Below are 27,954 nucleotides of genomic sequence, written 5' to 3'. Positions count from 1 at the left end.
AGCTAGAACAAATTAAAACATTGCCCACTATTTCTTGCTTACTAATCTTGCTGTTTGTATACTCTAAAGTAAAAATCATACAGATTTTAAAAGCTGACCAACATTAGTAAGGTCAAAGACTAAATCTCCAAAACACAAAATACTACAGTAGTACATTCAGTTATCATCAGTGACTAAATCATGACTTAACAAGTATGTGGCTACACTCACTCATACTGACCAAGCATGTCAGTTCTGGGGCTGATTTGTAATGCAAGGCCATTAATGGCATACACATCATCTTACAAGCCATACATTTAAATAGATTTTAAAAAAGTAATTTATAACCTTTACAGAATTTTTTTTTCAAAAAAAAATATTATTTTGCCCCCTCTTCACATTGAGGAATACGCTAATATGTGTGTTTGTTCCTCATATTCAACAAGCTAATTCATAAAGCAATAAATCTAGTTCAGGCAGGAAACCCGCTGCAAATTAAAAACAAAAAAAGTTACAAAAATTATAATCTTTATCATATTTATATTGATTCAATTCCTCCAGCATTTTATATCACTTTGAGATGAATACTGGGAAATCTCCAAGCTCTCTCTCACATTGCAAACCCTGTGCTCTTGAATTATGTGTCCCCTTTTCCCATATTTATTATTTTTCACAGCTGGTCAGCTTCTCTTCTACACTCTTTAGTCCTCAGTTATCATTAAATAAAAAGTTCTATCAGTTTTCCTTTGGTGATCGTGGTGGCACATACTGCTCCTTGCCCACACGCCGAGGCGCTCCCTGAGGAGAAGACCTGCGTCCACACTGGCGCCTCTGTTCCCTGATTTTTCCTGCAGCTCCCTTAGGAGGCCCACTGCCTCTGAAGACAGCAAAGTCCTTCACTCGTCCCTCAGGTTTTTCATGTGTCTTCTCCCCAGTCTTCTCATGGGTGCCATTTTCTTCCATTTTGGCAGGGGAAGTTACATTGGTACGGAGCTCCCGAAGCGGCTGAACAGGAACAGGAGCTAGTTCTTTTGGAGGTTTCTGGCAGACTTCAGCATAGCTAAGCTTCCTGGGTTCCTTTAGGTTCCCAAAATAAAAATAAATTTAAAATTTTTTTTAAAAAAAGAATTTTTTTTGTAAATGCACAAATTCAAACAAAACTACTGTTCAAACAAAACGACTGTTACAAAAACCTGAGTTATATTCCTTAAGCATAAAACAACCAAAATGAAAAATAAGAAGCCAAGTGTTATGACACTTGAAAGACTAAACAGATTTATCTCAGCAAGACTTTTCATGGATTATAATCCACAAAGAAAACACAGGGAGAAAATGAATAGGGAGGAAGTGGATTACCGGGAGACCTCAGCAGCAAGGCAGGAGACTGCAATCAGATGGGAGCCAGAAGGATGAGGCAGAATGGTGGGGCAGGCTCAAAGGGGAAGGAGAGGGGTCAGAGGATTGATTTAACCCCAGGTAGAAGACAAGGAAGGGGAGCGACTAACTTCCCCTCATGGGGCCCTCGCAATGGCCACCCAAGCACCCAACCAAGCCAAAACCCAGGAGGCCCATGCCAACACAGGTGCTGGGAGCGCATGGCATCTATGGTCAAGCACAGTGGTTCTTAACCTTTGTTACTCAGGTGTTTTTGAACTGCAACTCCCAGAAACCTCAGCCAGCAGAGCTGACGGTGAAGGCTTCTGCGAGTTGCAGTCCAAAAACATCTGAGTAACAAAGGTTAAGAACCAGGGGTCAAGCCGATTCACCTGGCCACTGTTGGGATGGGGGGTGGCAAGGTTAATACTCACACTGAAGTAAATCTACCAGCCTTTAAAATGCTACATGGCTTTTATTTTGTTATACTGGCACAAACAGAATAACACAGTTTCCTCATTAAAAACATTTTGTAAGTTCTATTACTACACAGTATGGTGGATGGTTTATTAAAAACTTTTTAAAAATTCAAAAGAACATGAAAGCAGATGTCCTTACCTGTATCGTCAAAGTATTTGCTGTGTTTACACTGGCTGTGGTTGAAGTGGTGTTCGTCCTAGGTGACTTTACAGTACTGAGGGGGCATACAGAAGATGAAGGAGGAGAAGTCTGGCTTGCGACCTCTTTCTGCACATGGACCTCTTCTACCTTCTTATCTGGCTGAGTGGCACTGGTTAAGTCCAAAAAGAATACATTACATCTTGCATAGGAACTAGCAGCCACAACCACTGTACTTTCAAGTACTAGTCATTAAATCACTACAACATTCAGGGTGGATAAAGTCAATGATTAAAAAAATAAAATTATTTCAGTCACGATTTTTTTTATTTAGATCAAATCTACCTTGACAACCATTAAAAGTGATTTTATATTAAGCATTTCTATTAAATGTATTTATAGTAAGGAATGTTAAAAATACCACACACATCCTGCAAAAGTGAAGGGCGTTTTAGCAACTTTTGAGAGTAACTACATTCCAAATAGTTTTCAGGAGAGACAAGCTTACCATACAGGTTACCTTTCAAAGACAACCTGCAGCTTCAACCAATTTACATGCTACATTTAATTTGAAATATTCAGCCTCCCCAGCACTTACTTGAGTGAGGGTAAGTGCAGACTGAGCCTTAAGAAAGCAGACTGAACCGGCTGACAAAAATATCATTTTATATTCTCATATATGAAAGATTATGTTGACTGACAGTTTGTGTTTTTGAACATATCTGCTTCAGGGGCGCTTTGAAAGTACAACTCAGGCTAACTGACAACCATCGTGTCATCATGTTCTACACTTTCAGCTCAAAACCTGTACGGCTAGCCTGATTTATGCTTTCAAAGGCATCCCAGTTTTCACTTTGCTTTCCTTTTTTGCCCAGTGGTCAATGACAGCAAAACAGTTTTTAATTACTAGCTTAAATTGCCAGTTAAAAGAGTCTGCAGTTGTACTAATCTGGTATTTTATTGGGGTGGTGGTGGTGGTGTTGAATTAACCATACAATCATTTTCAGTGGACTACTGGCAAATAGTGCTACCAAATATATATCTAACACAAATGGAAAAATTACTGTTCTTCACTTGCAAAGATGCCACTTGAAGCCATAAGATTTGTCTCTGTACCTTAATCCAGGAACATCAATCCCACAGGGAGAACTGGCACTCACAACAGGCTGAACAGAATTGTGATCCTGCTCTTCCTGAGTAGATGTTAGACAACTGACTTTTAATTCTTTGTTTTCCTAGAATAAGCAAAGAAAATAAAGTAGGAATTACAATATGAATCATAACAAGAGTTCACCAAGATGTTACTCAGTAATAAAGAGCAGCAAAGTATTTTAAAACCTAATTGCTGCTTAACAGAATGTATATTGTACAGTGGATGCACTAAAAAGGTGAATTACAAGGCACTTTGCTCACCAGGGATTTGTTAAAAACAGCTGCACCTGTCAAGTACAAATCAGTACCCAGGAACCCAAGAATAAGCATGGACATAGAGAAACAAACTCACACATGGGCATAGCAGAACCCCCCCCAAAAATTGCCCAGGTTCCTCACCCAATACTGGCCTTTTAACTTTTAGTTTGAAATACTCAGAATAAATAAAGGCTATGATGCTGATGATAAACATCTTAAGTCATGGGTATGTTTCTCCCCCCTCTTGTATTACTGAACACATGATTCAGGTGGCCAATAACTTCTTCATCTCTTCTACATGTTGCACTGGCTGAAACTCAAGATCTCTATTCAGGACAGGCCATATGACCACTGTCTAGCTAGTTTTATATAAAACAGTAAGCCAGAATTACTGAGAGCTCTAGCTTATAGTCCACTTGGCTCCTCCCGCTAGCTGGCTCTTTAACAGATATGGTTCAATGTTAAAGTGAATGTGCACAACTAAGCTTAAGAAAAAAACTTTTCACTGCTTGGAGAGTTCCTTAAGAGTGTAGCTATTTCCACTGAAGAGCTAAGAAACAGAGGTTGGCCAGGAGAAAATTACCGTGGCATTTGAGAACAACAAGCATGATTTTTTATTAACAGATAATTTTGTGTGAGGATGCATGCTTTGCTTCAGATGAAAAGGTTCAGTTGTATTTTCTGATATACAGACATATTAATCCAGACCAAAATGCTCTTTCACTTTTTCAAAAAAGACCTCACAAATTTTCCCCTTTCAATCCAGATAGTATATAATGGAGTTTAATATCACATGTGCATGATTACTATGCTCAAAGAGGCCAAAATCCTGTTGCTTAGCATAGTAAATCACATCCTCTTGCTTAGCATAGTAAACCACTTCAGAGTAGACTCACTAAATCATTGGATAATTGTTAAGTCAACTCCTGTGTTCTATTAATTCAAATGAGCCTAATCTAACTATACTAGTGATACTAAAGAAATTTAACAAGAAACAGAAAACAGAACAAAAGCAAAGAGAGGTGTTGTGTCACTTTAGGTTGTAGAGGGAATAGGCCCATTTGAAGCAACAGAACTTAAGAGTTGACTCACCAAATCCCCACTGATTCAGTAGGCCTATTCTAACACTATTACTCTAAGGCCTAAGCAATAGAACTTTGGCCGCCTAGAGTGGTCGAAATGACTAGATAGGCGGGGTATAAATAAAATAAAATAAAATAAATAAATAAATAAAGACTTTTTTAAAACCACCTAAACACAACCATTTCTAATGGGATTGATTTGAATATGTGCAAATAACAAGATATTTTGGTTGTTGTAGATTTTTCAGGCTCTTTGGCCGTGTTCTGAAGGTTGTTCTTCCTCAAAGAACAACCTTCAGAACACGGCCAAAGAGCCCGAAAAACCCACAACAACCATTAGATCCTGGCCGTGAAAGCCTTCGTAAAAACAAGATATTTTAATCCCATAAATTTATGCTATGGGACAGAAGAGGAAAATATGAAAAGGGAAATCAGGTACCTTTTCTTTGCTTATTCCTTTGACGACATCTGACATCCTACTCTCAAGGACAGGGTCTCCTGGTATTTTTAGTGCAGTACCAGGCAATGGAGGGAAATTCGAGGCTAGTAAATCAAACTTTGGTGTCAAAGTCTTTGTTTCAACTGAAGGCTGAGGTCGCTACAAGAGAATGTTAACAGATCATAAGGGCGCAGCTCTTTATTTATTTAAAATATTTTCACCCCACCTTTCTCCTTAAAAACAACCAAGGCAGCATATACCAGTAAAAAACAATATTTAAAAGCTAAAAACAGTAAGTATACAAATATTTTAAAAAGAATCAAAAACCAAATTAAAAACGGTAAACAAAATCAACACCAAAAATATATTCAAAGAAACAAGGCACAACACTCCACTACCTCTCCAAGTCTCTCATTACCTCTTAAGCTAGATAAGATGTTGAGACACACATTTCTTCCTTTCCTTAAGCCACACTTGGTGCAGCCACACTGTAACTAAATGCTACTGACATGTGCATTCATCCATACAAAATATTAGCAGAACTCATTTTATTTATATTCAGTCTTTTTTCTAGCACTGATTCAAGGTATCTTGAAACAAGACTGAAAAGGGATATAAAGAAAAACAGTTATAATATCTTACTCAACAGTAGAGGTAAGGCACAGCCATCAAAAGGCCATTCTCCAGCAGCTAATTAACTGCCTAATACCAAAGGCTTCTATCTGGCAATAGATGGATAAAAGGTAAGAGGGACTGGCTAGCCTCCTATCAGAAGGAACTGAAAGAGCCAGTGAGAAAGTCCTTGGTATCATTCCCAGCAAATGTGTTCTGTGATAGGACCTCAGAGGCAGGCTTTCCAGAGATCTCAAAGGCCAGGTTAGATTTGTGTAACAGCAAATGGCCCCTTACACGGACATAGAAGGGACATGCTCTGAGCCTCCAAACTGCAAAACAACAGTATCCCTCTGTAGCGTATGAAATGCTATGAGTGAGGCCAATTAACTGTCCAAGTACTCCCTGACATAAACTCAACAGATACTTACAGAAAGTCTGTCATCTTCCCGTCTTCTCCGACCTCTAAAAACATTCCTCCTGCAAATTAGCAAAGAGAAGCTTCCATGAACTTTGTCTCTACCAATTGTATCCAAAATGCTGCTTAAACTGTCAACAGTTAGTGCTGTGATTAAAGACTTACTCATCTTTTCTTCACTAATGGAGAATACTCATCTTATCGGAAGGCCACATATTAGGGACAGATTATACAGATTCAAACACTGAGGAACAAGGGCTGAGAGAAACTTTTGCGTGACAAGAGAAACTGCCATTCAGCATATAAAATGCTGAGTTAGATGGATCAGTAATTTTGGTCTTTATAAGGCAGCTCCTGATGATTAACAGAAATAATAAAAATGTATCTGAACGTTTTACTCCTTACCTTCCCCTGCCCACACCATAATCCCCATTTTGTTCTAGCTGAGTGACAGGAGAATCCTTCAGTAAATAGCTTTGTTCCTGATGTCCAGATAGTGTATTTCCTTGCCTTTCTGATTGAAAGTTCCTTGAGTTGGCTCTTTGCAACTGCCCATCCCCTACTGACACAGCACTGACGGCGGATGTCACTTCTGTTGAATGTTCAGAGCTGCTTGACAACCGAAAGTGAGGCTTCACACTGAAAGATAAATGGAAATGGAAAGATACAGAAATTCTGCCAATAGCATATCTACGTGCACCCATGTATAGGCTCAAAAAGTCCTATTCTCTGAACCCATAAACCCATTAAGAACCAAGAAATCCTACTGGAATTTTCTATTAAGTATATTATTTAAAAGTGCTGTAACTGTGAATTAACATAATGCACATTTTCCAAGTCAAATGGTACAAACCAAGGCTATTTTCCCCAGTTTATTTCTTCTGATGTCCAACTGCAAACTTTTTGAAACTGCACACTTCAATATAGTACAACATGGCAGAAAGATTTATTGTTCTTATGAAGCCTGTGTTCATAATGGGAAAGGACGACTGTACAAGCATATGGTCTCAGATATTCATTCCCTACAGTCACACAATTTTCTGCTCAAATCTCACCGATCATTTTCTCACTTCCACCCAGCGTTCTCTTTCCTTGACACTCTGTTAAGACATCTCCATATCCTTTATCTTTTTTATTCAGATAAATGACATGGCTACTTTTCTACCACTGCTTTTCTTCTTATGAAATGGAGGGAATAATATAATGCATCATTTGACAGATAATTATTCATCCAGTTCCAATACTCCACTCAGTTTGAACATCATCTTGATTATTTTCCCTCTAAAAGTTTCATATGGATGTCGTAGCAAGTCAAAGCTTGCACACTGAGATTTCAAAACATAGCCAATGTTTTTAGGTTTTTTACATTATAGCAGCTGATTTCATACACAAATTGCAAACCAAACCCTCTTCCCTTCCTCTCATTCGGGGTCTAAAGAACTCATGAAAGAGTTTGGAACTCAAGAGTTCTTGACAGAATTTATTTATTTTATTTATTTATTAAAATTATATACCGTCCATCTAGAACGTGTCTACTCTGGGCAGTTTAAGACACCTAAACATGGCTTACCTGGCAGAAAGGCCTCAGCTGGAAAACATTGAGGCTTTGTTAGGCCTACCTCTACCTGCCTAGAAAGAAAGCTCCCTGTTAGCACTATTGCAGGTACAGGAAGCTTGAGCCTAGCAAAGTCTCAAAGCCTTCTAGTTGGGCATTTCTTTCAGGTGAGGCACATGTACGGGTCTGTGAGGTATCTATCTGTCTTGTCAGGTAGAGCTTCACATTCTTAGTAGTTCCTAAAAATATTACACACACGTTGCAATAAATCCACCAACAAGGTATAGGCAATTGCAGGTTTTACAAAAGGTTGCTCTGGTTGCAGAACTCTCACAACTATTTCTTAAACAATGGATGGAAGCAAACAATTAAACAGTGAGTTTAGGAAACAAAGGCTGACATGGTAGCTCAAGTATACCTGGACAGAGAAAAAAGCAATACCACCAACTTTTAATTTCACAATGAACCAACGTGAGAATTAGTTGTGCTCCCATGAATTTTCAAGCAAAGCAGCATAATACTGGAAATTGTTTCACTTCACTTGATATTAACCCTTAGAGAAAGACCCTGTATGGCCAAAATGCATCAGACAACTTCAACCTTTGTACATTCAGATAATATACAAATCCATCACACTGAACAAAGACATCTGAGATGTCAGAAGGCATATATACATTAATCAGGAAAGCCAAAGCAGGAGAATAAATTATGGGTAATGGAGCCACAATGGGTTTGGAGGAGGCAGCAAGCCATCGCCACTACTTTGGTGAGGGGAGGGATTCATGGAAGATAAATGTGAAATTATGGATCAAGAGATACCACAGAGTTTTTAGGTCACCATCTACTCTGTAGCAGCAGACTGAGTATTGACTATTCTCTTGGGATACAAACAGATATGCCTTTTGAGACCCTAGCATCTGAAGAGTGAGCTGTGAGCTGGCAAGGGCATTGTATTAAATGTGCCATGCACTTTCAGAAACCTGTCATTAAGCTCCCACCTGTTATGGATGCATCTGTGGTGAGCACAATGAGAGTGTTCTTGGTTGAGAGCACTCTGCACACCAGTAGAAGGCATGGATCACAGGCATGAGAAGCAGTAACATCCTGGATAAAGTTACTGTACTGAATAAATCAGAATTGGAGCAGCTTCATCAATCCAAATTCCATCCAAGAGTCTGGCCAAAAAAACTGACTATACCTTAATGAGATAAATGATGTTACCTGCTTATCAAACTACTATACCAGACTCACTTATGTAGCACTGCTTGTTAACTTACAGGTTATTAGTTTGTTTTAAAATTGTTTTTGATATTGGTTTTTAGTCAAAATACATGCTTATTTGTTTTCAGCATGACATGTTTATTTTATAACTGTAGATGTGAGCAGCCTTGGGTCCCATGTGGGGAGAAAGGTAGCGCAGTGGTTAAAACACTGTACTGCAAGCTAAAACTGTGCTCACGACCTGGGGTTCAAATCCCAGGTAGCCGGCTCAAGGTTGACTCAGCCTTCCATCCTTCCGAGGTCGGTAAAATGAGTACCCAGCTTGCTGGGGGGGCAATGTGTAGCCTGTATAATTAAAAATTGTAAACCGCCCGGAGAGTGCTTGTAGCGCTATGGGGCGGTATATAAGTCCAATAAATAAATAAATAAATAAATATAAATAATATAGACAGACACACAAACACACAGGGGCAAGCTTTAAAAGGAAAAGTTTAAGTTGCAGTGACAGTCCTATTGCAGCAATGCCTGTCATGGATCTGTATCCCTTTGACTCTGTTCATTTCTGGAGACATGCCTGCAATTCTCATGGCACCTGTTGCTCTGTGGTGAAGAACACTGGCCGGTGACAAGAATTCAACCTGTTATCTGTGGTGGATTTCAGTTTGATTGCCCAGACCCAGTAGGAACCCCTTAATGGCTTTGGGTCTCTTGGTGATTTCAAGAGCAACAGCAGCTTTACTTTAGAAAGTGGGGTTGTTACCTCATTGTACTGTGAATCTCCAGCTCACCTACTGCAGGTAGTTCAAAGGCTTTCTCTCAGATACAGTAGCTGCAATTCTACAGCTTAGCATAGTAAGTCATTCTATACTAGGCCCATTGAAGCTGTGGGAATTTGCTGAGTCAGTTGGCCCATAAGTTCCACTGTTTCAAATGGGGCTACTCAACTTGTGTCTTGCTAAGTTAAGCAATCTGCAACAAAAGTAGGCACATTTGAATCCATGGAACCTAAAGAGAGTTCGACTTAAGAAATCCTCACTCATTCAAGTGGGCCTTCTCTACTCTTACTTCTTATGCTAAGCAAGAGAATTCTGGCCAGTGTTTTGCAATGATCCAGTTGCTGCTCCTGCCACAAACATTTCCGCTTATTTAGGAAGTATCTTTGCTGTTATCTTAGGGAATGTTTCAGTGATTATATACTCACGCCTGGCATAAAATTACAGAGTACTTCATATTACCCAGAGAGTTATATCACAGAGTCTTTTTTAATAATAAAAAACAAATAAATATAACTACATAATCACTTAAAAATAATAAAACAGAAAAAACTACTACAATACACATTTAAAAGATTTATCTACAACACTATGTTCCCCTCCCCCTTCGGGACTGCTTAACTCATGTACTTATTTATTTATATTATTTATTTATTTATTTTTCATGTTTTGTATTACCTCATTTCTCTCCAAAAATATAATGATTCTACACCAGGGTAAATGTTGGTTCTGGCTATCACGTCTTGTAATTATCTCCAGTCCCATTTAGATTTCCTTCACTAAGGCATAATGGGAGTCATTAGAAACAATTAAGTCACATGACTCCTACTTCTGACTATGAGGGATAAATTCAGATAATGGATTGATTGATTCTTCCTCAACACTACCCACAGAATTCTTACAATATTCAGAGAATATAAACTAAGAGCAGGTTTGAGCAACTGGTTAATAAATGAGATATTTTCCAAATGAATATCTGTATTGTAAACTGCCACAGCAAAAGTAAGAAAACCTCCATGGCACCCATGAAGAGTAGTGAGTTTACTCTAGTGTTAGCTTTCATGGAGCTGACTGGATAACCCACTGATCAGGAGCATGGATCCACGGGTCAGAAGTCTGATTCCCCCACTGTGCCTCTTGGAGAAAGGGAGGAAGAACCAGCCTGTATGACCTTTGCAAGCTACTGACCATAAAAGCTTATCCTGCAATTATTAACCAATTTCTAGTCTTTATTAAAATTAACCCATTTCTAATGGAAAACACTTGCAGGAATGCCACTATAATTTTTTTTAACAATGCTTCACAGCTCAAAACAGAATTAGAAAACAGGCTTTCCCCCTTTTTTTCTGCAGCAACAGGAAACATTCCAGCTCTCACTAATCCATCAACTCCTTTTCAAGTAGGTTCTTAAAACTCTCATGTGACATTTCAAAACAAACGGCTAAAGAGGTACAGAATACTTGAAGACTTAACACAGCATTTCCTATACTTCATTTCTGCAAACCAACCCAATATAAGAAATAGAAAAACCCTTTAAGCACCGAGTAATATAAATTACACTGGCAACGAAAGCATTAACCATTTGTCAGTTCAGAAAAAATATGGATAAATTGAGACACGGCATAACCAAAAATATAAAAAATTTTAAAGCAGATTTTAAACTGTGCAAGTCAGCCTTAGATTGTATAATCTTAGCTGTCATTCACACCTAAGAACAAGCAGACAGCAAGAAAGAAACATTCAATGCAACTAAGAGATACTCAGACTTCAAATATGAGACCTATTTTCTCTGTCCAACAATATTAACCACCATTAGGAAATACTTACATATAGTTCATTTGTCAAAGATTAATTATATTTACTAATTATTTTATTAATAACATAAACAATTCATTTTATGAAAATAGGTAAGAAAGGACAATTTATTTTGTTTCCTAAAATACATGCTCACAGGCAAAACAAACAGAAAACACTTTAGAAAAAGGTGTTTGAAAGTTTGGAGGAAAAAATGCCTGACTCTTTAATCTTGTAAAATTATCTTGCTTAGAAAACTGTACAAGATTCTGAAACTAAATTTGAAATCTTTACCACATAATTATGTGATAACAGTAAAGTGAACTGGGCATAGCATACCTATCTCTGGAAGCATTCAAGAGAAATTTAGACAACTTCCTGGCAAATATTCTTTAATTTGTATTCCTGCATCGAGCAGGGGGTTGGACTTGATGGCCTTATAGGCCTCTTTCAACTTCATTCTATGATCTTTTTATAATGCTTGAACCAGAGCATCACTTTCTGACTTGCAACAGATGGAGACTCATCTCATCTTCTATTCATTCACCAGAATATAGCTGTTTTCATACAGTGTAAACTATGATATTGACTAGCTCCTTAGAGAGCAGTAGTAGAGAAAGAATCATTGGACTCATGATAGGATGCTCATTTCTTGTAGTGAGAGGAGGACATCTTGGACAGATAAGAATATTCCTCCTAGTCGCTTCTGAGAGGCAGCAACTAAACAACCAATGAGAACTCCCCAAGGCTTCCACAAGAGTAGGAGGGAACCCGAGGAAACAGCTTTTTTGACCAGCTGATAAGAAAGCATAAACTCGAAGCCACCAAATTACAGCACTTCCTCTGAACCTCAAAGAAACACCTCTAACTCACATAAGATAGGACAGGATGCCTCCCTATAACTGTAGAAAATGTCTTATGGTAAATTCAACATTTCTTTTCACTATAGTGAAGAAAGCTACCCTGAATATAGACAGGATTTAACGAAGCCAAAGTCGTAGGGACACAATAGCTAACAAACTAGCTCTAACCTTTGTAGGCTACTCCTATCTTCCTTGGGATACATCAACCACTCACTGTAGGACCCTGCTCCTAAAGGCAGTCTCTGCCGAAACAAACAGATCTTCCAGTTGGCTCCCCTGCAATTTTTTGTAAGGGTGCCCTAGAACCAAAGGTCACCAAGGTGGCTACTCACCTAGCAAAGTAAGGTATGATACCTCCAAGCAGTTTGGAACTATAGTATTGGTAACACAACAAAATACATGCCTTTAACCATCTAAATACTGATGTTGTTGCCTTGCCTAAAGTGATGGGGTAGAAAGATAAAAGGAGTCTGATTTTCTAAACTGTTTGGACTTTTGAGATGCATTTTTGGGCCCTCTGGACATCCAAGATATGCCAAATGTCCTCTACAGAAGGTTTTGGGTAGAATGGAGGCAGGATCATGTCTTATGCCTTGGAAAGTGGAAATTCATCTTTGGAAAAAATGATGGATCAAGTCAATGGGTTACGGTGTTCTTTCAACTAATGCAGAGCTCATGTCTGATGGATCTGACCTGCAGTTTGGAGACTCTTCTTGCCAAAGTGATAAGGTTTTCCAGGTAAGCAATTTTAAAGGTTTTTTTTTTAAAGAGAAAACGATCAGGAGAACAGAATATCTGAAAACAGTGGCAAGCTGGAATAATGCGAGTCTTGCAAGTCACACCTATAGAAGCTGAGGCAAGCATTGAAAATTGATCTCCTCACAGTTGCCTCCTACACTTGATGGAGCCCTGGAGAGTTGGTTGGTTATTTTGTTCCTACCTATCAGAAGCAAATAGGAAGAACACCACATCTCTTCAGCGTGTCCTTCGCTGGAGGGAAACAACAGCAGATGAAGATGTGCTGGTCAGTTTCTGGGTGAGGTACATCAGTTAGGATCTCAGACCTCAACTATAACAACAAAATAACTCTGCCTTTTATCCTAAATTATACTGCTGAAAACAAGAAAGCTTGGAATAAATAGGATTTTGTGTGAAAGGATTATGACCTCAGTAAAATATCCAGTTTCTGAATTGTTTAATTCTAGACCATTTGTACCTGATCCTGATTACTGGATCTATACGACAGCATGGGGGAAGGACAGGAGGAAGTCCCAACCCACAAGTGGGAAGTCCTAATGCATTTCCACCCCCTCAACAGGGGTGTGTGTGTGTGTGCGCGCGCGCACGTGCGTGCACCCATACACACACGTGTACCACAGGTGTTGGCAATGCTTGTACAGCAGTTAATAAAGAACCAAAGAAAACACACAGATTTTTAGTTCCACATGCCACAAGAATTTACACACTGTTCCACACAAACAGATTTTGGTCAACTTTCTTAGATTAAATGAAGTGTCTACTTGAGACAAGCCTATTTTAACTTTGCAGAAATGAAGGTATGACCCACAAAGTGCTTCTGTTGCTAAAGATACAGTTTCATAGTCCAAGCTCTGTTAGTCACATTGGCTGCTGGCCATGAACTTTAGCCTCACCAACTGTGTATAGAAGTAGCTGATAGATGAAATCTCACTGAAAACAATGTTTGTGCTAATGTAGTGTGCTGCAATTTTCAGTAATCAGAAGTTATTCCTGTTTCCCAGATTTTTTTCTTATAAATGAGCTTCTGTACCATTATATCTTTAAAGTCACACCAGAAGCAATGCCAATATGGTGAATGAACTTCAGAGAGGGATGCTATGTTTTTGCTTCACACAGTTGCTTCAATATAACATTCTGAAGCATTCACCTACCTCACGGTTCAATTGTGTTTGCCTTGCCAGCAGAACGGGGCTTTCCTGTTAATAATTTCATGGGCTCCAGCTCACTTTTTTTACTCATACTAGTTTGTTTTCAAGTTACAGCAGGAGTTCCCTCTGTCTTTTCACCCACAGTCCCTTAGGGTTGAATTATAGCCTCTAAACTACTTGTCAGCTTGGGGCCCAGTTAATTTCACTGGAATTGCCCCTGAGCCCAAGTTCTGGAAGGCAGGAAGGAGGAAAGAGCTTAGGTTCAGGACAGACTCCTTGTTGAGAACTCAGGCTCTACAGCTTGTCTCCCGTGGTCCCTTCCTTCACTTGCTTCTCCAGAATGTGGTGGTATCCATGCTAACATATCCTTCTCCAAGCGAGTGACTGGAGTCTCTAGTGACTGGCTCCTATTGCAAGCCAATAAACCTGGCAAACTTAGACAGCTTCTGACATCCTCCCACACATCATCTTCCAAGACAGGCAACTATCCCTTGCCTTCCAGTTCTGCTCTTTTGTTCCCCTTGGCCTGTCTCCTCCAGCTGTCTCTCATCAGGACACTGCCTCTCTTGCAGCTGCAAGGACTCCCTCCAGCCAGACTGATTCTGAGGCAACTCACCCTCCTCCTGGCTGCTTGCTGCCCATAGACTGGAGCCAGACAGCATGCTAAGGGTGCATGCCTATACCTGCATCTCCTCACACCTTGCCATAGCCAGAAACATATAATGCCACTAACTAGTGTTGCAGAACATATAAGACAAGAGAAGTAGTGTCATCCTACTCTGGTTCTCAGTTCTCTAGCTCCTTTATTGGAAAATCTCTTTAGGGCACAGTTGCTGAGAACAAATACCACTCCTATAAGTGAACTGCACTTTACTCAACAGCAACACAAGAATATTCAGTAGTGGCTACTGATGCCTACAATGTAAGCTGAAGAGAGGAAACCTGATATGTAGCTCCCAAATCTGGATACAACAAAAGCCATGGCTATTTTGTTGTAAGAGTAGAACTTATCTGCTGGCAATGCATAGCAGGTCTAAGATCAGGTTTTGAGAATTGGGAGAAACAATTTTATCCAAACACACATTAAATTGTTCTTGAAAGGAATTCTTAAGATGAACAAATACAAAATCTTAAGGTTGCTTCCTAAATGATTGAGGGAACTAGAAAGACACATTCATCCCAAAAGAATTTTGAAACACTTTTCTATCTCTGAAAGGCTAAACTGGCAGAAAGGAATAGGCTACTAGCAAGATGCAAACAGTGATATAAGACTTATGTTGAAAATTTCTTACCGATTTCTATGGAATGGACGACTTATACTCAACGCAGCAGCATTTGTCTTGTATGAACCTGGTGAACTGAAGCCATTCACAAATCCACCATTGGGAAATGGAGCCTGCAGTTAACATAAAGGTATCAGGATATAGCACAGGGGATCCAGTCTACTGGAAACAAAGTTTCTTCAACATGAATACAGGGGGCTGTAGTAAAACTACATTTTCATACTCATAATAAAAGAAAAAAATCCTAATTCAACTTTAATTGGCTATATTTTAATTCCTTGGAAACAATTAGTCATGACAAGGAATGTATTTTTTTCCATACTGGTTTTGAGGGCTCAGGAAAGAAGGAAAGCAAGAAATTGGAGGTATGATATTCTAACTCAAGCAAGAAGAGAAAGACAGAACTAGTCTATAACAAGAGGAAGTTTGCTTCTCAATTACAGTGGTGCCTCGCTTAACGATTGCCTCGTTTAGCGATGTTTTCGCTTAACAATGGGTTTTTTTTAAAAAGAATTCTATGCATCATTTAATGATGTTTCCTATGGGCGATTTTCGCTTACTGATTTCGGGACCCTGCTTCGCATAGCGAATGCATTTTTAGGTCCCGTTTCACTTAACGTTTTTTCAATTTTAAAAGTGTCTTAAAATGTTCAAAAATGTTTTAAATGCTTGGAATCATTAGTGCACCTTCTAAAACGTGTGCAAACTTAATTTGGCTTTGATCTGACTTTTCGTTAATTTTTTTCTACCCTATAGGAAACAATGGAGCTGTCAAAAGTTGGGCTCCATTGTTTCCTATGGGGGAGAAAAAATTCACAAAAAATTAACGAAGACTCAGAACAAAGCCAAACTATGTTTGCACACGATGTAGAAGGTGCTCTAACGAACCCAAGCATTTAAAACAGTTGCTGACTTTTCGTTAATATTTTGTGAATTTTTTCCTCCCCCATAGGAAACAATGGAGCCCAACTTTTGACAGCTCCATTGTTTCCTATGGGGGAGAAAAAAATTCACAATAAATTAACGAAGACTCAGAAACGGTTTTAAATGCTTGGATTCGTTAGAGCACCTTGCAAAACCTGTGCAAACTTAGTTTGGCTTCGTTCTGAGTCTTCGTTAATTTTTTGTGAACTTTTTTCTCCCCCATAGGAAACAATGGAGCTGTCAAATTTTGACAGCTGTCAAAAGTTGGTGGGGGGAAAAATCAGCAAAAATTAACGAAAAGTCAGATCAAAGCCAAATTAAGTTTGCCCCCCGTTTTAGAAGGTGCACTAACAATTGCAAGCATTTAAAACAGTTTTTAAACCTTTTAAGACACACTTAAATTTGCAAAAATGGACATCGCAAAACCATTGAAATGCATTGAATAGGCTTCAATGCATTCCAATGGAGGAAACATTGTATTGCTTAACGATGTTTCCTATGGTTTTTTTCGCTTAAGGACGGCAATCTGTGCCTATTGGAACGGATTAACCGGTTTTCAATGCATCTCTATGGGAAAACGCGTTTCACTTAACGATGTTTTCCCATAGCGATGGGTTTTTTAACCAATTACAGTGGGGTCTCGACTTACGAACGGCTCGACATACGAACGTTTCGACTTACGAACCGCTCTCATAGGAATATATGGACTCGACTTACGAACTTAGATTCGAGTTACGAACTCTTTTTTTTCCTTTTTTTAAAGCTAAGTCATCTTAGGTTAAAAGGAAAAAAGAAAAAATATCCCCCTCTAGTGGCAGAAGGCGGAATAGCAGCTTCCCATTAGTTTCTATGGACGAAAAGAGCAGATACGGATTAAATGGTTTTCAATGCATTCCTATGGGAAATGCAGATTCGACTTAAGAACTTTTCGACCTGAGAACTGCCTTCCAATACGGATTAAGTTCGTAAATCGAGACCCCACTGTAACATCGTTAAGCGAGGCACCACTGTATATGCTTCTACAGAGTGTTAGCTAGGAGTAATTTTGCCCAGCAGAGCTCCTTCACACCCCCTCCAATCCACCCTGTAAATATGACATTCCGTGGAGATAATTCCCTGTCTCCAATCTGGAATCAAAAGAACTGTGTGTAAACTATTAGAAATGGCATTGTCCTATTTCCCAAACCAAGAGGACTAATTGCAGTGCATAGCTGGAAGAGGCCCAGATTTAACAACACTACTGTTTTTCCATTACAGATTGAAAATATCTAAGGATTTTAAAAGCTGTCCTTTAAAAAAAACACTCATCATGATGTACAATATTCTTTAGTCTTCAGAATAAATCAAACCCAAGTTATTCACATCTTAAACGCAAACAACAACTACATACCAGTGGCGTTTCAAAGTAAGGTGCAGGGTTTGGAGACCATGTCTGAGGCACAATACTGTAGATGGAGTACTGCTGAGGACTATATACAGGCTGCATAAACAGTGGTGAGGCAAACTGTGCTTGAGTCTGAACGGGCTGAACATATACACTGGAATCAGCCACACGGTAACCATTCTTTGCAAAAAATGTGTTGATGGCTTTTATCCTGGCCTACAAAAGAAAAACGAAACTGTTTGACATTCATCATAATGATGAGGTGACCACAAAATTAATCTGTAGTAATAGAAAATGGGAAGCTACAACCATTCTTTGTATTGCATCACTGGTCCGAGGACAAGCCTGCAGCACCACCTTTGGATTTTGTACAAATCCAATTAAAAGGGATAATTCAGCTAATGAGGTGGTTCAACAATTTCTGACAAAGACTAGGTTTTCCCTTTCCCTTTCTAGAGGGTAAAGACTCAATAAATACCAGTTTTACTGGGATCAACCTTTATCCAATATAACTGTCTATCATCAGTTTATTGCCTAGAATGTATGCTACAAGAACACCCTTCACTTTCCCCATTCATATGAAAATTTATCCCTCTCTTCCACAACAGGCTTACATCAGCAGTAACGCTGCCTAAAACCTGACTAATTATGGTTGTTGATAACATTAGCCACATAGAGCATATTCTTTTTGTATTTTTCAACTGCAACCTCTAGATTTCACCAGGCAGCACCTCCCACAATCTTAAGAATTCTGAAAGCTAATCCCAGAATTCTGAAAGAATTCCCCAGGCAGAAATTTAAGATCCTAAGACCACAAACACAATTCTGCATACCTCCACATCCCAGCTCTTCATGAAGTAACACCACCCCACAGATGTCCAGAAGGTCAGGCTGTATTGGAGCTGTGAGTGATGACAACTAGGATTAAGGCAGCCCCATGAGCTGTCTCTCTTGGGTACTGCACAGTAACCAACAACAGCCAAAGCATCTGAGAGAGGGAAACCACCAACATTCCCCATTGTCTGGACTGCATAGTACTGTGCTCCTTTTCTGAAAGAAGGGCAAAAACAGCACATCTACTGGACATTCTGGGTGATAGGGGACAGCATCAGCTTCCCTCTGCTGGATGCTTTGGCCACTAATCATTGCAGTAGCAGAGCACACAAGGCTCCAGGGGAGGCCACCTTGGTACTGCTACTGCTTTTGCCAGTGCCCTCCTCAGGCCTGCTCTTGTGCAGCACTGGAGTATAGAGCTATGTATGTGTTTGTGGGTTGCAACCCCCAGAATTCTGCCTGGGGAACTTTTGGAGAATTGTAACAGTTGCAGTACAATTCTGGAAGGTGTCACTTGGGAAGTCTGAAGGTCACAGTCCCAAAACATAATAGAGGAAACTCCTATTCGCCACAGTACTGTTAAACTATGGTTTCAAAAACAATAATCAGAAGATCAAGAATAAAGTATTGCTGAACCAACCTTGTCTTTAAATTATAGTACAGAGCCCATTTTAAAAATACCAAAATATGACTTAAGACCAGGGAAAATTCAAGACTTACCATTATAGGCTTGCCCTGAAAGGTTTTCACTTCTTCTCGCAAGTATTTAAAAGCCTATACATATGGGAAAACATTTAGTAAGAGTTCCATTCGCCAACCACACTTCTAAAACAATGCCGTTTCTGAAACTATTTGCCTAAATTGAAGCTACACCAAATAAAAATGTAAGAAGAATGCAGGCTATTTGGATACTTTAGGAACAAATAAGACTTTGCCACTAGAGTATTAAGATTATAAAGTACTTTGTCTCATCTGATTTTTTAAAATGAATTCTACCCCTTTCATTTCCTGAAAGCTGACAGACAAGTCAGATGTATAGCTCCACATGCAGACTACTCTGACACACAGAAAAAATATGACATTAACTGTACTAGCAGAACCCAGTATTTTGTCACTAGTGCAGCAAAAGAATTTGCTGAAGAGACTCTTGTTTGAAGTCTGTTGGTGTTTGACAAACTATCTCGATTTATTCATCTCCAACATTCCCTCTAAGGTGCGCACAGGCATACAGAACTCCATCAGCACAGCCAGGGTTGATGCCTTTTAACTTCTGAGTTTTAGATGAAAGCCCGCCCACCCCCACATACAGGAGGGATAACAATTAGAGACAACATTGCCCATCTCTTTAAAGACAAATTCCAGATATCCTTCTCTTTCGAAGTCACAAACAGTACTTGTGTACAGTTTTGACAGTACATGCATGACACTACTACAGAATGAACGCTTTAAAAATAAACATTCCATATTGAAGCTTTCTCTGACATATGTCTTCCAGACAATTTGGACAAGAATTCACAATAGCCCATAAAATTCAGCCTGTGGCCAGAGATATAAGGAATTATATTTTAAAACATCTGGAAGACACCAGAAGATGAAATTGTCTTAGTCCTTGATAGAAGAGAGTTCAGAGATACCCATGCTGAACTGACTGACTCTGAAGATACTCTAGAATTCATTATTACCGTAGATGTGGATTTTCCAATTGCTGTTTGATGCAATGAAGAGATAAACTTACTCTAAAGGTCCTATAATTTGGTATCTTATCTGTACACTTCACCTCAGATACAATGAACTAACCTCTTGCAAGTCAAAGTGAGTTGGCAACATGAACTGCTCTATGACACGTTATTTATTCAGACCATTCTTTTGCTATTGCACTCCCCACCTTCTCCACACACACATACTTTTAGCTCCATTTGTTTAATGGTCTACTTTTATTCTTGCAACAACTTAAAGGCAGGAGACTCAAGACTGTTATTAGCTGTTCATATTGCTAGCACATTCTTCAACACAGGAAATGCTAAAGAATGTATAAGATCTTACCTGCTGTGCATCAGTATCTGACTGGAATGTAATGTACCAGTTGTTATTGTGAGCAAATTCACAACTTATCACTTTGGGGCAGCTTTCATTTTTAAACAGTGCCTTTACTTCCTGGAGCCAAAAACAAAACAAAACGGAAAGATCAATCATTGAAATTCAACAGCTAGGCAAAAATAAATTAATCTAAACCACATTTAAGGGGACTAGTATAACTGTGACACATGCTACTGACCAATATGGATGGTCTGCCATATAAGCACTTGTGTCAAAAACTAAATGGAGTTCACAATACTTTAACATCACTATTCATAATGTGATGAATGTTGTTGTTGTTTAGTCGTTTAATCGTGTCCGACTCTTCGTGACCCCATGGATCAGAGCACGCCAGGCCCTCCTGTCTTCTACTGCCTCCCAGAGCTGGGCCAAATTCATGTTGGTCGCTTTGATGACACTGTCCAACCAATGTGATGAATATCACTATTCAACTCTATTAGAAAAGGCAGTATTTGATCCTAAGGAAATACTGTTATGTATGCCAACAACGAATATACACCTCCTAATCTATGTACATTAAAAAGAAATTGTGTGTGACAAGTCAAACATCCATTTTTAAAATTTCCAATTCCAATGTGTATGTTTTTGTTTTGAAAGAAGGCCACCTGATCACACTTTGCAATGTAGTGTGACTGACAGAGAGCTATTCTTTACATACAGGGTCATTGCCATGTATTTCTATTCTCCTGAACTCACCCTTGAAGCAGTAATCATAACAAACCAGGAGTATTACCTAACTACAATACACATCACTACAGATTCTAGGAAATACAGTGGTGCCTCGCATAACGAGCGCACCGTTTAACGACAAATCCGCACAGCGATGCATTTTTTGTGATCGCTTTTGTGATCGCATTGTGATGTTTTAATAGGCAAAACATCGCATTGCGATGATTGGTAAGCATTTCGCTTACAGATCTTCGCATTGCAATGTTTGCAGAACTGCTGATCGGCGGTTCAAAATGGCTGCCGGATGAAGAAAATGGCCGCCCGCAGCATTTTCGCGCCGATTCCTTGCTTACCGAGGCGGTGAAAATGGCGGCCATATGGGGAATCTTCGCTTAACGGTGAGTTTATCCCCCACAGGAACGCACTAAATGGAGTTTAATGCGTTCCTATGGGGTTTTCTGCCCCCGTATAGCGACGTTTCCAGATAGCGACGATTTATCTGGAATGGATCATCATCGCTATGCAGGGCACCACTGTATATGGAAATCAGATTTCCAAAAGCTAGGTTGAAGGTATGCTGCTTGTGTACCACCCCATGGGGCAGTTTACAATTTATTTATGCAGGATAAACATTGCTCCTCCCATCCCAGCAAGCTGGGTTCTCAATTTATCATATTCAGAGGGCTGGAAGGCTGAGTGACCCTTGAGACAGCTACCTGGGATTGAACCCTTGTCGTGAGTAGTGTTTGGCTGCAATACTGCAGTTTAACCACCATGTTGCAAGGTTATCAATACAAAGTGGGTCAAAACTTGCTTCACAGCACCAATATCAATGTTTAATAGAGTTTAACCTTGGTAACTGATTGACTATTTTATATCTAAGTACATTTTCTTCCAGCAAAAAAACCTTTCCAAATTGCCACATTGACTATAACACTCAAATAAATTTCTTACCTCTACAGGAGTTGTTTCAGGGATCTCACGGAGAATAATAATGCATCGCTTATGGTTTGGCCTAACTTTTTCTCCTCTCTCATCCACTTGGACTATAGGGGAAGCTAAGTGAAAGCACAGAACAAGAATCTCAAAAACAGTTTCCCCATTTCAAATGGTAGGAAGAGGTAGAAGACTGTGAGGCCCAGAGAGAGACACATAAAATACACTAAGTTTCTTGATCACCCACCCCATTCCTCTTTGTCCAAATGTAAGCTTATATTTTGAAATAGTTATTTCACTTAGTTCTAATAAGCATTCAAGAACAGAACTGTGCTCATATTCATAATACTGATTTCTCCTCTGGTGGAATAGCTTTAGTAAGTTGCATCTGGGACCATAATAAGCAGACCAGGCACAGTTATTAGCATTTAATCCTTCCTAAATAATTATATGGCATACCTGGGATAAATAAATATTTTCTTTCAATAACATGCATCTGAAAATTGCTAGGATTTTGCTTTAATGTGTACCAAATCACAAAGAATATCAAATTTTCATCAAGAGATTGGAAAGCACTTTCATTTCTTCAGAAATAAGTACAGATTTGTAAAATACTCTATGTCAAACTAAATCAAGGAAGCAAAATTTCTTAGAAGAGGATTTCTTTCCATATTCCAGTTTCAGGAGGGTCAGATTTCCAATAATGATGAAAATTTCACGTGTGGTTTCAGATGTACATATTCCAGCTGCTAGTCATCAAGCTCTGGTTTTTACAAGAGTACAAGATTTAGCACAATAGTATAAAGCAGGGGTCGTCAACCCCCGATCTGCAGCCCAGCACCGGTCCGTGGGCTTGCCAGAACCGGGCCACCGATACAGACCTCCACCCGGCCCGCCATGCACGTGGGGGCGTGTCACGCTCGCAGCCGGCATGTCACAGAACAAGGAAGTAGGTCAACTGAAGCCTTTACACTAGACTAGCGTGACCCTGCCCACGGAGAGGCAACTGCATCTCTCACCATGCCATGCAACAGCCTGTGCCACTGTGAGGGCAAGGAGGCGGAGAAGCATCACATGGTACATGATATAAAAAGGGGGGGACATGCTGTACTGGCCACCCTATTGTTATTGCCGCGCCAAGCCTTGAGGGGCAGGTGGTGTGTCTGATCAAGTCTTGTTGCCTGGCTTTGCGCTCCTTCTCCTCCCTGCCTGAGGCACGGAGCTGTTGCTGCTTGGACACCTTCCCCTCTCTTGGAGACCTCGGGTTTCGCCCTGCAGCCCTGGCTTGTGCAGAGGGAAGGGAGGAGGAACCAACCGGCAGGCGGACGGACGGACAGAACCCCCCCTTCCCGCTGAGAGTCTCAGCTCGGCTGCCTTGCAAGGGAGGCTGCATCTTCTGAGAGGCGGGGCTAGGGGCCTTTTTATGGACAGAGAAGGGAGGCTGGAAATAAAAGGGTGAGAGGCTGTTTCACCAAAAGTACCCAGAGGTTTGGGCACAATAGGTTCTTCCCACATCATGCATATGTAGGAGAAGGATGACATTTTAATGGGGGAGAGTCTTCCTACTCCTCTGTCCCTCCCTGAAACAAATGCTTGCTCATGAGGCGTGGGGGTGTTCTTTACGCTGCAGAGCTAGGGGTGGGTAGGGATGTCTTTTTAAATATATATGTATATATAACAATCTTGATGGCCTACCGTAGTAGATGCAGAAGCACTCTCTCCCATCCCACCCCCGTCCCATGTTTTATGACAGCGCTTATTCATCAATAAGCGGAACCTCTTGGCCGCATTTTCGTGACGGGAAGGGTACGGTGTTACACCGCCCAAACTGTGAGGCCGCCTTTGAAAACCATGGTGGTTTTCCCTGCCCCTCTCCCTCCACCTTTCCTTTGCCAGTTCTATTAAAATGGCACTTTAAATAACAGGGTAGGCGAAGACAGGGCGGGGGAGAAGCGGCCCTCGGAAGATGGGGAGGGGGACTGATAGTGAGGGTGCACCTTTTCCCCTCCCGCCAATGCCAGGATGGCAAGCCTGGATCAGAAGTCTCCCAACGTCCTCCTGCAGAACCTGTGCTGCCGCGTCCTGGGGAAAGGTAAAGGTAACACCAGGGATCGCCTCCTCAGAGCCTGCTAGGAAGGGCTGCTTGGTTACCAAGCAAAGCTCTGAAGAGAAGAGCCAGGCCGGGGGGGGGGGGGAGGAGGAGGAGGAGGAGGAGGGTTGGAGGAAGGGCTGCTTTGCTGCTGCCGGAGCCACTTGTTGCTCTCCGGGTGGAGCAAGCCGGGGGGGGGATCCCGTCCTCCCACCCGCCTTCCTGGTAGCAAGGTTGGTTGGTCAGTTGATTGGTCATGAGACTAGCATGGAGACTACCCGGGTGGCTCTCTGGTCCCTCCCCGCCATCTCTCCCGCCAGAAGTGATGCCCACCAGTGGCAGTGCCGTGGGAGAGACAGGACTCTTGGGGGGCATGTCTTACAAGTGTGGAGGTGGGAGGTCTAGTTTCAGGCTCCCCTTTCAGCACGCGTGTGTGAGCATGACACGCCCCTCCGCAAGTGCGACACGCCCACCCGCCAGCAGGGGGGTGCCCCCGCCCCCCAATCGGTCCGTGCACCGAGCCTGCACCCCAAAAATGGTCCGCGATCCCAAAAACTTTGGGGACCACTGGTATAAAGGACTGGTCCACAGAGAGATACAATATATAAACCATATTCTAATAAATGCAGTTAGCACAAAGCCACAGGAAAGATTTAGACATACATCTCAGCACTTCTACAATAAGATCCACATTGGTTGTCAGTTTCTTAATTCCTTCCATGTTAGCGATTGTCCATATTGGAATAAACTGATCACTGTCCATTTGGGACATCAAGTAAAGATCCTTTGATAGATTTTCACTAGAAAAAAAAAGGCATCAAGCATTTAACCATAAGTTAAATATAAAAACAAATAATAAGCACAATGCAGGATGTGTACTTCTACAATATATACATTTACATATATATACTATATGCCTACGGAATTTTCCAACAATGCTATACAGTAGTGCCTTGCTTAGCGATTGCCTTGTTTAACGATGTATTCGCTTAGTGATGAGGTTTTTGGAGCGATCTTGCGCTCCGTTTAGCGATGTTTCCTATGGGGAAATTTCGCATAGCGATGTTCGGGACCTTGCCTCGCTTAGCGATGACAGTTTAGGTCCCCCTGTTTCGCTTAGCAATGTCCGTTTTCGCTATTTTTAAAGTGTCTTAAAATGTTCAAAACTGTTTTAAATGCTTGGAATCGTTAGTGCACCTTGTAAAACCTTTGCAAACTTAATTTGGCTTTGTTCAAATTAAGTTTGCAAAGGTTTTACAAGGTGCACTAACGATTCCAAGCATTTAAAACAGTTTTTGAACATTTTAAGACACTTTAAAAATAGCGAAAACGGACCTGTCAAAACCACTGAAATGCATTGAATAGGCTTCAATGCATTCCAATGGGGGAACCGCGTTTCGCTTAGCGATGTTTCCTATGGCGATTTCCGCTTAAGGACGGTAATCCGTTCCCATTGGAACGGATTATCCGGTTTTCAATGCATTCCTATGGGAAATGGTGTTTCGCTTAGCAATGTTTTCCCGTAGCAATGTTTTTTTGGGAACCAATTAACATTGTTAAGCGAGGCACCGCTGTACTTAAAATACCGGATGAAATTACACATAAGGCCTAAACTATATGAAATGGCAATAATAAACCTGTACTCTTGTGTCTTAATAGTAATACAAAGAATTATTTGCTTTATAGATTCAGCTGAACTTTGCATACTAGTCTACTTCAAAGATCTTTAGTAAGTGTTATTAGGGTAAGAACCCTTAAGTACATAATTCCTCTAAGGAAATGTGAACAGCTGTTAACAGAAAAAAAATATGGCTTCCTCATTTGATTACACAGTCTTATTCATTCATTCATTCGTTCGTTCGTTCGTTCATTCTATTTGTACCCCGCCTATCTGGTCAATACGACCACTCTAGGCATTTTCACTAGGACAAGAAGCATACTTCCAATCTGCTTCTGCCACACCATTGTGGTGCTAATTATTAACTTGATGAATTGCTGGAGGACATTTGCTACTACATTTTTCAATTAACACTTTCAAACTATGCTTATCAATATAGTTTTACTGAAGAGCACGATACCGTGAGAAACAGAACTCTAGTTGTTTCTTTAAACATTCCTTCATGTCTTCTGTAGAAATGGCAGGGCTGCCTTCACCTGAGAAATACATTTGAAGTTATATATAAATTATTAAATGCATTAAGAATTTCTTCCTAGCACCACAGTAAAGAAGACTCTGTTTCTTATTATCACAATATACTATACTCAAGAAAAAGCCTTCCCTGATTACCTTAAAGTATTGACAGGCTGGGAAATGGAGGAATGTTCTAGCAGATAATTGGGTGCCAAACTGATTCTAATTTCAAAAGCCAGCACCAACACCAAAATTTTGTCTCAGAAACAAATTAACAGCCAGTGCTGTTCTTTTAACATCAGCTCAATATGTTTCCAAGTGGCTGTACCAATTATAGTCCAAAAATGGCCTGGGAGCTAAGGATGAGGAACAAAGCGTTTCCTAAGGAAAACAGTGAGCTGAAATTAGGGTCAGGATTATCAAATTCATAAACCATGCTACTAATCGAAGGAATCATTAAAATCAATGAAGTTTCACTGCTAAGCAATACAGAAAAGAAACAGCCCACAAACACTCTGGGCAGAGTTTTGGAATTTGAGAAGGCACTTAAAAGTAAGAGAATGAAACAGAAAACCTTTAAGGTCAGAAAACAGAAACACACGTTTGAGACCTAGACCCACCCGTGTCAAAACATAACGTCCTGGCATAGTGAATCTCCACGCAACAATGGCTGTACCATATGTACAACTGGAAGGTTGAAACATAAATGACACATAAAATGGGGAAGAAATTGTATGTATATTGCTGATCTAGAGAATTAACACATACAATGTGGAAATCCCAGGGCAATGTTGAGAATTACCTAAAAAGATTTTAGGAGATCTAGTATTGCAGGTTGGAAACTTACCTGAAACATCATAGAGTTGGTATCCAAGTTCCTCATGTGCCAAAACCATCCCATTAGCAGCTGTTTCCTCAATACCTGAACTGTTTCTTGACAGTTCACAAGATGAATACATTGCTTCATACTGCTTGGCATTGTCATCAGCAACCTCGTTACCTGACATAAACAGAGGTGCAATCAGTGAAAAGAAAAATATGAGAAGCATTGAAAGCCTTTGCTTTCCATTCTACTATCTCATAATTCATTGTTACCAATGCTATTTTTTAAAAATCACATGCATATATTTGTATGAGAACATTCCTATATTACTTGCATCTTTAATCCCCTAGTCAATCAACTTACTTTAGACTTACTAGTAGAAGCCACAGCCATATGTTCTGATTATTTCCTCCACTTTGGATTCAAAGTGTATCATTCTACAACAATGACATTACTTTGTCATACAAAACAGCAGGTCTAAACTGTTACTGTAGTCTCAAAACATACTGTAATAAAGTAACTGGTAGATTACTCAGCCTAATACATGCCTTGACCTCGAAGAAGTGATCATCCTTGCCAACTATCAGAAATAAGGAAATACATATGATGGGTTTCTGGGAAAGGAAAATACTATCTCTGATATACACAGACCATATCAATAATATTTGGACAACCATATCTTGTCTAAAGATGTGAAAGAGTCTTCTGCCCATGAAACCAGTAAACAATCCAAAAGACT

General features: G+C 40.1%; 1 protein-coding gene across 1 annotated transcript in view; it reads right to left on the bottom strand.

The window, feature by feature from the left end:
• Window positions 1-569: 569 nt before the first annotated feature.
• The window catches only part of LARP4 (La ribonucleoprotein 4), a 39,445-nt gene continuing 12,060 nt past the window's right edge, over window positions 570-27,954 (bottom strand). Inside the window, 15 exon segments of the mRNA XM_072990898.2 lie at window positions 570-825; window positions 828-1,056; window positions 1,972-2,143; window positions 3,088-3,206; window positions 4,903-5,061; window positions 5,946-5,994; window positions 6,338-6,571; window positions 15,338-15,441; window positions 17,643-17,852; window positions 19,191-19,244; window positions 20,514-20,624; window positions 22,191-22,294; window positions 24,925-25,061; window positions 26,340-26,415; window positions 27,240-27,392. Coding sequence (XP_072846999.1) covers window positions 698-825; window positions 828-1,056; window positions 1,972-2,143; window positions 3,088-3,206; window positions 4,903-5,061; window positions 5,946-5,994; window positions 6,338-6,571; window positions 15,338-15,441; window positions 17,643-17,852; window positions 19,191-19,244; window positions 20,514-20,624; window positions 22,191-22,294; window positions 24,925-25,061; window positions 26,340-26,415; window positions 27,240-27,392 — 2,039 coding nt within the window. The 3' untranslated portion in view covers window positions 570-697.

The sequence above is a fragment of the Pogona vitticeps genome, chromosome 2, assembly GCF_051106095.1.
Source record: "Pogona vitticeps strain Pit_001003342236 chromosome 2, PviZW2.1, whole genome shotgun sequence".
In the NCBI taxonomy this organism is placed as follows: domain Eukaryota; kingdom Metazoa; phylum Chordata; class Lepidosauria; order Squamata; family Agamidae; genus Pogona; species Pogona vitticeps.
The sequence above is the reverse complement of the archived record's forward strand: the minus strand, read 5'-3'. Positions and strand labels throughout refer to the sequence as shown.